Genomic DNA, 11,298 nt, shown 5'->3' with positions numbered 1-11,298 from the left:
TTTATTTATAAAATATATCCTCTCTTCTTTCGTAACATTAAAGAATATATATTTTAATTTATTTGATTAAAATTTTATTTAATAATAATTATAACTATATAAATGAGTAATAATTATTTGGTTGATTCAAATAATATTAATATAATAATAATATAAAATATTTAATTTAAATTTTTATATATTTCATGATTAGTAATAAAATATTAAAATAAATAAAATCTATCACAATAATAATAAATATATTGTTAAATTTAAAGAATTAATAATAATTAATTGATAATAAACAAATATTGTTATTGGAGTTAAAAGTCCGATCCAATTATATATGTGATTAACTGTGTTTTTTTTTTTTACTAAGAAGACCATAAGGCCAAAAAAACCCAAAAAAAGGATTATAAAGGATGGAGATATAAGATTTCACAACTATCAATAAAGAGATGCATTTAAGATTTTTTTAGGGGTTTTTCAAAAAACATACACCATCCAATATCAGATTAGCTATCCTATCTGTTACCTGATTAGCCTCTCTTAATACATGTTGGAACTTCACTCTCCAACTATTATTCATCATAACCCGTATTTTTCATAGAGGACGAAAAAGAGTTGGATGACGCATGGGAGAATTTTTTATAAGCTCGATCGCTTTTTGAGAATTCGATTTCACTATTAAAAATTTGATTCTTTTACTCCAAACAATTTCCAACCTCACTTTTATAGCGTTAATTTCAGCTTCTATAAATTTTGTATTATCCAATCTTCTAGCAAATTTCCACACCTAACCACCATTTTCATTCTTTAGAACTCCAGCACAACTCGCTGGCCCCAAATTTTTTTTTGAGGTCTCATTAGTGTTTAGTTTATACCAATTCTCCGAAAAAAAAATTTTTAAGTTTGTTTAATGTGCAAAAACTAGTGGCAATCAAAACTGGCCCAATAACAAGCCTAAAATTCGTAAGTTCTCTCATGGATTCAAAGAAATAGTTGCTAATCACAAACTATACAAATACTCCTTATCAGAATAAAAAAACAAGCTTAAGACCTAGTAATGATACAAACTCAAGTTCACATCATTTGTTTATGGTCTATGGAATTGGTAACTAACTAAGATTGATTGTTTCACTTTCATCTGAACTAAACTCTAATCAACCGAATCAGTCTTTTCTCTTCTCTCTTTTCTCTCAACCCACGTGATTACTTCTAAGAATAAGCAAGAAAAGGTAGGTCTGATTAGGGCTCAAATCAAGAAAGAAAAGTGGTTACCAAAATCAAGAAACAAAGGAAAAGAAGAAGAAAGCCAGAAATTAGGTACCAAAAAGCAACGATCAAATCCAAGATTATTCAGAAAATTATTTCCATCTTTGTGCTTCCTAAATTGCTTGTTAAAATGCTTTCCTCCCTCAAGTACCGAACTGAAAAGTTGATGAAAATGGAGGTTATAAAACTCTGCTGTGCATCAACGGTCACGAATCAAACTTGGAGCCAAAGTTTTGATATACAGCTCGGATCCTTCAAAAAATTTAAAAAAGAATGAAAAAAAAGATGGTAGGTATGAATACATGTATGGTTCAATCAATGCTACTATTCTATCTCTCTTCTGCATCGCTGCTACTGTTGATATTCGGAAGAAGTCAAAAGTGCTGGAGTCAAGTATCAAGCTTTGGAAGCTTTACTCCTCTATTAAAGGGGTAAACGTCCAGAGATTGATTCAAGGAGTGAGAGCACAAAGTTTGAATTTCTGTAACTTACAAAGCTATACATTCTTCTCCTTTATCATTTTTTATTGAATATTCTGTTTTCTCAATTTTATCTTTCTTTGTTTCAATGAAAAAAGACATTAAAGTGATAAATTAAGAAAAAACTATTGAGAGAAAAGGTAAAGAGAGTTAGAATTGGAGAAAAGGCAAATGTTTATTTCAAAAATTCTTTATACGTTTTTCTGTTTTATAATCATGATCCTGAGAAAATTTTCTTACTAAGTTGGGTGAACACTTAGTAGTTGAAAATCTAGGGGGTGAACCTAATCAAATCTAGTTTGGGTAGAAGTTGGATTTACCACAGATAGAATTGGATCGAATCCTAAGAAAATTAGTGTTTGAAATTTTTGAAAGATAGTGAAAATTTCACCACAGTTGTGAAGGAGATTGGATGTAGGTCACATTGCACATGTTGGCTGAACTATGATAGATATATGGTTGTATTATTCTTCATTCTTTGTTCTAATTCTGGTTTTATTCTCTAAGAGATAAAATAAAATTGTCTCCTGCTTATTCTGTCAAGCAAGATGTTATAGCAACTCTACTCCCATACAACTCTGTTTTAGTTCTTCTATCAATAAGAGACAAAATAAAAGTACATCATGCATTTTTAACAAAAACAGATTTAATAGATTTTTTAACCTTCATCCAATTTAAAATAAAATCAAACAAAATAAAAAGAGGTCTAGATTCAACTCCCCTTCTTAAGTCACTGATAATCATCACATATTATTATAATTATTATTATTTGAGTCAAATAAATAATTATCACTAACTTATATATATATATATATATATAATGAATATTAAAAGTATTTTGGCCAAATAGACCAAACGTATGTTATATTTTAATCTTACAGGAAAATAAAGTATATATTCTATAAAAAATAAAAAGGAGACCATTATTTAAACATCTTAAAAAAATAGTCATTTTTTTGATAAATAAATAAATTTCATTTTTTTATTTTATTTTTTCTAATAAAATTCTCTTATCTTTTATAAATCAATCGACTGAGAATTGATATATGCTTTGAGCTTTTTTTTTTTTTTTTTTGGGTACCTACCTAGCTAGATTTGTTTGATTTGTGAAGGTTGTTGGAAGATAACTTTTCATACTTTGCTATGCTAGTTGTAAATGACTTGGTAGGGAACTAAGGATCATAATAATAATAAAGGATATGCATTTGGTTTTGATTTGATTTTATAGTTTATGGTAATAATATAATGATATATGAATATGAAGATATTAATAACATAGCGTGAAGCATGCGGGTGATTGGTTTCAATCTACATGTTTTATGGTCTGGTGACATTGAAAACAGTGTCCCCCGGTTAGTCATATTGGTGTGCCCTATTTTGCCCTATTTTACTTTGATTCTTCCTTTCCTAATTGATTGTACCAAATTCAATCTCTACATACCCTCCCAATTTAGGGTACATGATTTTACTAGCATTTTATATTTAAAAAAAAAAAACCTTTTTTGGTGCATTAGTTGTTGTTTATAGTATCCTTCACTCTAATAAATTAATGATTAATTTATTGCAGATTAGGACACATTAAAATTTAAATTTTCGGACATTTTTTTAAACAGAGAAGTGAGTTACTTGACTAATCCAAATTTATTTTTAGTGCATTAGTATAAACCTAGAACAACCAATTTAGACAGATCAAATGGTTAGATTATTTGACTGTCTTTCTTAAGCAGTTTTTTGTTTTTTTTCTCGTTCTTAGTTTTTTTTTATTTTTTTTAAGTCACAAAAAAAATGGTTAGATTATTTGTTCACTTAAATAAATTTTAAAAATTTAAATCTCATATTGTATATGCAACAACTCATTAATCAACAAAAAATTATTTAATAAAATTTAGATCCATTATGAATTAATATCTTACGGATTTAAAAATACGTGAAAAAATTATAAACCTAAAACATATATCATAGAATTTTAAATTTTTTTTCTTTTGTCTCAAGAATACATCAATCTATAAATATTTCTATAAATACTCGCTAAAATTTGTATTGTATCTGAATCTTAAATGACTAATCAAATATTAAATTCACCTACACTATAATATAATAGAAATTAAATGTCACAACCAGCTCAAGGGATGAAAGAGGCCTCTTTTGTCACATAATGAATATGTGGAGGAGCTTTCTTTTGTATCTTTGACTATGTCATCCCTCTTTTATATATCTATCTTCTTCAATATTTACAATACATATCTTTACTAGTCATCGCCTTTTTAATGACTAATTATCCCTTTTTGACGTAAAAAATAAAATGCATTGTTACATGATTAATAGTCATTACATATTTAATTTAGAGTACATTTGTACTCCAAATTGAATAGATAATAATTAAGTTAAGGTTGATTTGTTAAAAATTTTTAACCAAAAACTTGTGTAATAAATTAGTTTATTAAATTTTTTAATTGATTTGTTGTTAACAAATTTTTATATAAACTGATTTGATGGCCTATTTTTAGTTAACTTAGTTGAATATGATTCTCTGAATCATAGTTGTTAGCGATTTCTTTTAAAATCATGTTGAAAATTATCAAATTTAAAATTGATATATAATTAAAAAAAAAGCTGTTAAAGGTGGGGTTCACCAGTGTACACATGTGTTAGACAATTAATTTTTGCATATGTATACAACAGAGACGAAAAACATATATACACATAGTTGATAGTTGATACTACTACTAACCCTTTTGCATATGTATTCAACAGAAGCCAACAAAACACACATAGAAGATGATGATGATGAATTGATGATGATGATGATGAATTGATGATGATGAGGGACAGAGAGACACCCCCTTTAAGCCTTTGCTTTTACTACTGAGCCTACACAAACAAGAGGTGGCCCTCCCTTCCCCTTCATCAAAAATATTTTGTACTTTTTTTCATACCCTTCTCTCTTCTTAGGTTTAGTTCATTCTTTTTTCTATCTATTATTATTCATTTTCTTTCTCCCTTTCAATCTCATTTGTTCTTCTTCTGAGCAGCCCTCTGTAGAATTCATGTCTGGCTTGTATAATCAGATTTCCTCACCTGCATCTCAAAGGGCTAATTCACCAAACATAAACATGAGAAGCAATTTTGATGTTGATAGGTATGAATGATTCTATTCTTTAATTTGTTTGTTGTTTTTTCATAATATTGAAAATTCAACTCATTTGTTTGTTTTTGTTCAGTCACTACTTAACTGAGCTGCTACAAGAACACCAGAAGCTTGGTCCTTTCATGCAAGTTCTACCCTTGTGTAGCAGACTCCTCAATCAAGGTTATTAGTTTTCTTTTGATTTCTTATGTTTTAATGTGAAATTCAATAGTGTTTAGTGTTTGTATCTTCAATTTCACTACTCTTGTTTGTTCAATTTTTCATTTCTATTGAGACACCTCTGTAATTTGATTTCTGTTACTCTGAACTAGTTTATCACCTTTTCTTTGTATTCAGGTTATAATTTTAATCTTCTTTTGTAATGCACCAAGTACTCAATTTCAGTTTATTGATTATGGATCGACTCAATCATCCTACATTATGTAATTTTCTGTATGAATGGTTCTTTACAATTCTGAATCTGTTGATTGGTGATAGAATCATGAAAAAGGAAGAATACATTAGTATAAGTATACATTAAACTCCGTTGAGATTTTTCGTTATATATATCTTGCTAGAACTCTTCCCATTCAACGATTTTCAACTTATATCAAGAAAGTATCATCAACATTACTTGTGCTTTTTTAGATTCTGTGTTGCTGTTCATACAAGTTCTTCTTATATTGAGTATCATTTTCATTGTATCAGAGATTTTAAGGGTTTCTGGGAAGAATGGAATGTTGCAGAACCAAGTAGGATTTAGTGACTTTGACAGAATGCAATATGTAAGCCCGAGTCATATGGTTTCCTCTGAGATAACACCGAACTTCACTGGCTGGAACAGCTTGTCACACGATGTAATTATCTCAGCATTTTGTTCTAACTCAATATGAAACTTTCTAATTGTTAACCTATCCTGAGATTATCACATGCGCACATGTGACACCCTTTGATTTGTTGTGGTAAGCGTAGATGTTTTATTCAAATGCAGAGATGTTAGTGTATTTATCCGGTCACGGCATCTTAATTTCCTTTAAACATTTACCAGCACTCTTTCAGCCTTTCATTTCTTTTCTCTGTTTAAATCTTATGGCCATTTCTGCATGATTTGGTAACATCAGAGGCTAAGTGGAGTACAAGGCCTAAATGTGGATTGGCAAGCATCACCCCAAGCAGTTCCGAATTCTCACATTGTGAAGAAGATTTTGCGCTTGGATATTCCGAAGGAAGGCTATCCAAATGTAAGATATGTAAGACATTTTCTGCTGCATTTTTGTCCCTAAGCTCTAAAAGATTTATGCATCCTCTAATAATGTTGTGATATTTTTCGACTTTCTATTAACCGTTGAATCACTAAGGCTAGTTTAGCTTTTCAGTTTAATTTCGTCGGCCGGCTTCTTGGCCCAAGGGGTAATTCGCTCAAGCGAGTCGAGGCAACAACTGGTTGCCGTGTGTTTATCAGAGGGAAAGGTTCAATTAAGGACCTAGACAAGGTATCATCTCATCTATATCTTATTGGATTGTGTAGTAATACAATTAACTAACCACCAAAGATTATGAAAACTGAACAATTGAAATGAGTGGCAAATAATTTAACAGAACCTAATTATAATAACTTTTTGAATATGAAGGAAGAGTTGTTAAGAGGAAGGCCAGGGTATGAACACCTGAATGATCCACTACACATTTTGATTGAAGCTGAACTACCAGCAAGTGTTGTTGATGTAAGGTTGAGGCAAGCACAGGAAATCATTCAAGAGCTACTTAAACCAGTGGTATGTATATCTCTCTTTCTAACTCTTTCATTAGTGAAACTTCACATATATAGTTCCCAACATAGTCTCCTTCCATTTTATCTGTCACTGTTACTTTTTAGTACTCTTAATATCTTTGCTCGTATACATGTGATGTTGCATTGATGCAAGGTTTAGCCAGTTGAATTGTTTTTCCTTTTCTGAATTGGCAAGTGTTCGAGATATAAACATTCATGTTGCCTCCTCCTATAAGCTTAAGCTTTTGGGATGAGTAGTATCATGAAATTATATCAAACTCTATGTCCGAAAGGTCTAGATGTTGTCTTCTCCTATAAGCTTAAGCTTTTGGGATGAGTGGTATCATGATAGCAAGCTTGTAATTAGGGAACTCATATAATCTTTGAGTTTTGGAACTTATATATAGTTATAGTCAATAGAAATGTAGAAAGAGTAAGCCTTGACGCTCGATCGTCCCTGAGCAAAATTATGAGAACAATATGCGTTTAGTTTGCGTTTTCGTTTTCTGTTTTCATTTTTATGAGTCCTCCCATACATATATAGATTATATATCAATAGACTAATTAATCATCCTTCTTTTGAATATAAAATGAAGAATTCGTCATATTTAAATACTAGAAGACAGCCTTTCCCCACGCATTTTATCAAGAACAAGATTGCAATTTACTCTTATTTACATTTCTCAAGACAAAACATTTTGTAGGAAGTATAGGTATTGATATATATAATTTCTTTTTATTTAACTTTTCTTTTTTCTTTTATTTAAATTTCTTCTGTTTACATGTGAAGGATGAGTCACAAGACTTCTACAAGAGACAACAGCTAAGGGAACTTGCAATGCTGAATTCCAATTTCAGAGAAGAGAGCCCTCAATTGAGTGGTAGTGCCTCTCCATTCACTTCTAATGAAATTAAAAGGGCCAAAACTGATCAGTAGGGGAAAAAAAGTTGCTTTCTATGTAACTAAAAATCATGTATAGCTTCAAATGACAAGGTGGTTTATTGCAGAATATGTAATGCTGATTTTGCAGAACAAAAATAACAGGGGGGAAAGGGACATATATATTATATTCATTGTGACAATATCTATTGCATTATTAGTATAGCAAAAACTGTTTATTATTGATAAATGTTTAGAAGACATGTCTCATAACATAAGTGTACTTTTTGAATAATGTCATAACTTATAACACTTTGATCTCAATATCAAAGCTATATCTTGAGACAAAATTTATCTGGAGAAGCATTATGATTGTAAGGAAATAAGAAAGGTTTATGTCAAATCTTATAAAATACAGAATTATCAGGAGAAGTTAGTGTATCATTTTACATGATCGTGAGGTCTAAAATTTGTTCATAGAAGACATGTTAAATATATAACCGGTTAATATGCTTCATGAATTATTTTCTTCTAACAAACCATTTTTGGAAGACCATATCTTGAGAATCATGCCAGTAGGGCCATGGAAGTTAATGTAGATGTTGATGTTGTTGACTGTAACACTGCTAAGACATGTTATATTAAAACTTGTTTGGTTTTGGTTTTGGTTTTGGTTTGATGATTAATGATTTGTTTCTGCAAAGTGGGGCTATTTTTTGTCACAGCAACCACCTTTGTCCATCACTTTAATTCCTAGGCCTCATTTACACCATACAAGGATGAACTTTTTCAATATTAAAGGAAATGATTAAGTATGCTTTATAATTTTTTAGGCTCGTGAATTAATGTAAACAGTTCCTTGATCATAATTGTTATAATATATTCTTTCAACTTTGATTGACAAATAAAATATTCAGATACTACATATATCGAAGTAAGCTGCTATGGTTGATTGTTGCATACATAAGACAAGATTCAAACTCCAATTTAATTGATCAACCAAACTGGTGAGTTAGTCTATGAAATACTCTTTCATCATATGGTAATTCAAATTTTTTTTTAGTTTCTCACAGTATTTTTCAATTCGACCGGCTAAGAATTAATTTATTGCAGATCAGATCGTTATTTAAGGATTTATTGTTGGCTAATGAGTTACTTTATGTAAAAGGCGGGATTCAAACTTTGGCACTTACTTAAGTGGATTAGTAAAATAATCACTACATCAACCCATGGTTACCGTAAGTTACAAGAAATAACATGGCACTAAGAATTGGGCCGCTCGATATCCAAATGAAAATCCAGGCCCAGATAAAGCCCAAATTCCTGAGACCATAGCTAACCCCATCGCATATTTTTTCCGTTACTTGCAGTCACCAGAGAAGGAAAGAAAGAAAAGAACTCAGAACCGAAACGCTCCGTACAAGAGAAGAGTAATTCGATCAAAGGAGGAAGAAGAAGAAGAAGAAGAAAGAAGATGGGGAAGGGATTCGTTCCGATGAAGGCTGTGACCTACGGCCTCTCACCTTTCCAGCAGAAGATCATGCCTGGTCTATGGAAGGACCTTCCTACCAAGATCCACCATAAGGTCTCCGAGAACTGGATCAGCGCCACCCTCCTCCTCGGTCCCCTCGTCGGAGTCTACTCGTAATTAACCTTCTCTCTCTCTCAAAAGCGTTTCCATTCGATTCGATTTTGTATTCTCTCTTCACTTTTGTTTCTAGGGTTTCGACTTTAATCGATTCGATGCATTGCTCCTTTTTGCTTATTCCTTCTTCGTAGCTTCACTGATGTTCTATTTCGGTTCACTTCGTGTGATGTTCTATTATAAAATTATCGAATTGAGGGATTTCGTCTTCTTGCGATTTTGATAAATAATAATCATCGATGATTGATTGCTTTTTTGGCCTTCTTAGTTCCATTGAATTTCGATTTCGGCCCATTTCCTTTGTTTTTCTTAATTTTGAGGGAAATTTTTTTTTAAAAGAATTGATTCGCAAATTTGGTCCCGAGTTTAGAGGTGGCTATATAGAAATATAGGCGCTCAAAAACTCCGATTTGATCCCTAGGAATTACAGTAAGGACTGATATGGTAGATGTCCCTAATTCATAGGGACCTTGTGATGAGTTTGGGATTTTTTTCAGTCACTGTTGTGTTTGGTTACTGTGTCTCTGTTTTGGATGAATCTGGAATTTACTGTTTTTCAAGTTAATAAAAACTTGTTTTGAAATTTGTGATGATGAGCTATTGCTTTATATTGTTGGTTATGTTGAAATAGCGAGTATAATGATTAATGAGTGATTCTTGATTATATCATTAGCCATTTAACTATTCTAGTTCTTGTCCTGGTGCCTAGTTCTTCTTGTTTTTGTGTTTTTCTTCTTTGAAAATTCTGGAAATTGAGCTGAAATAAGCTATAATCGTGGTAATTATAATGAGAGGATGCTCCACTAGCTTAGCATGCATCTATATTTGAATTCGAACGTTATAACTATATTTTCTCAAAAAAGTAGAAGCGACGTGACTGGGGAATGACTAAAACTTTTTCATATAAATTTCGGAAATATTAGTCTTTCTCTCTTACTCTAGTTGCCAGCTGTCCTTGTGATCCTAAGCTAAATGACTCAACTACCAAGGATGCTTCCTCTTGTGAAGGATACAGTGCCCTCGTGTGAACCTAGAGGCACCAACCTAGCTCATGCTAAGTTGTTAAGTCTCATGTCGAAAAGCTTAGCCTAAATGTGGTTGTGATTGGCGCTGCTGTGTGTGATTATCTCTGCGTTTTCATTGAATTTTGAGATTCACTGTTTTTCAAGCTAATGCAATTTAGTTTTGTTTTTGACGGGGTGGCACTGCTTTTACAACATTGAAATGATGAGTATAATGGTTAATGAGTCATTTTTAAGCATAGCAAGAGAGACATGCAAGTACTCTCTGAAAGCAAATGTTTGATTATGTGATTATTGATTATAGCATTAGCCATTTGATTTTTTTGTGGATAAAGCTGGAAATTGAGCTGAAATCAGCTACATTGTCAATTATATGCGAGGATGTTGCACTTGTTTAGCTTGATTCACATTTCTTTCTTTCTTTCCTTCAAAAAATATCTTGGATTCGATATCAAAGCTAGTGTGTCTCAGGGAAAAGCTTAGCCTGAATGTAGCTGTGGTAGGCATTGACATATGTTTCTTTCTCTCAGCTTCCCATGCTTCAGCTTTTGCTTTTGAATCTAATGTCATTCTTTCTCATATGGGATGCGCAGGTATGTTCAGAACTACCAGGAAAAGGAGAAGTTGTCCCACAGATATTGAGAGCATGACATTATCAATATTTGGATGGTTTCCAACTGTGTTGCTTTAATCTTTGTCTATGAGCAAATAATAATGTGTTGAAACTCATTTTTGCCCTTTTGCTTCTGAGATGCCTGTGAATTTGAGACGTTTCAACGTTGATATGTCTTAATGTTGATAGTTCTCTTCATTTTACTTTATCGTTGCGTTCCCTTTTTCTTGTTTCATTTTGGTTTGAGATTGGTATATAATGAAATGTGAAGGTAGTGATAGAGTGATAGTATCACGTTATGAGATACAAACATGACAGTTTCATGTTAGGATCTCACCCATGGAGGGAACATGAACATCGGCAATTTCAGGAAACTTAAGTACAAGTAACTTCAATTGAATACCCAAGTACCAACTAACTACAGTTTGGACCTTAATCTCTTGAAATTGTATCATCACAAATAAGATTCTTGTTTGTTTGTTTTTAGGAAATGAGCTCCCGAAGAAG

The 11,298-nt window shown here is 31.7% G+C and overlaps 2 protein-coding genes across 4 annotated transcripts; both read left to right on the top strand.

The window, feature by feature from the left end:
- The first annotated feature begins 4,371 nt into the window (after positions 1-4,371).
- Positions 4,372-7,714, top strand: LOC130939833 (KH domain-containing protein At2g38610-like). 3 transcript variants are annotated; one of them, XM_057868027.1, is made up of 8 exons: positions 4,372-4,619; positions 4,766-4,872; positions 4,955-5,043; positions 5,569-5,717; positions 5,982-6,101; positions 6,237-6,353; positions 6,492-6,635; positions 7,422-7,714. In XM_057868027.1, exons 2-8 carry the CDS (start codon positions 4,781-4,783, stop codon positions 7,566-7,568), a joined length of 858 nt encoding a protein of 285 aa, XP_057724010.1. In that variant the 5' UTR covers positions 4,372-4,619; positions 4,766-4,780; the 3' UTR covers positions 7,569-7,714. The 3 variants fall into 3 exon arrangements, with proteins under 3 accessions (XP_057724010.1, XP_057723917.1, XP_057723966.1); XM_057867934.1 differs by having other exon boundaries at positions 5,982-6,110; XM_057867983.1 differs by having other exon boundaries at positions 4,411-4,653; positions 5,982-6,110.
- A 1,154-nt stretch (positions 7,715-8,868) lies between these two features.
- On the top strand, positions 8,869-10,999 carry LOC130932428 (cytochrome b-c1 complex subunit 8-like). The gene is made up of 2 exons (XM_057861789.1): positions 8,869-9,155; positions 10,772-10,999. Exons 1-2 carry the CDS (start codon positions 8,986-8,988, stop codon positions 10,818-10,820), a joined length of 219 nt encoding a protein of 72 aa, XP_057717772.1. The 5' UTR covers positions 8,869-8,985; the 3' UTR covers positions 10,821-10,999.
- The last annotated feature ends 299 nt before the right edge of the window (positions 11,000-11,298 follow it).

Source organism: Arachis stenosperma, chromosome 1, assembly GCF_014773155.1.
Source record: "Arachis stenosperma cultivar V10309 chromosome 1, arast.V10309.gnm1.PFL2, whole genome shotgun sequence".
NCBI lineage: Eukaryota > Viridiplantae > Streptophyta > Magnoliopsida > Fabales > Fabaceae > Arachis > Arachis stenosperma.
The sequence above is the reverse complement of the archived record's forward strand: the minus strand, read 5'-3'. Positions and strand labels throughout refer to the sequence as shown.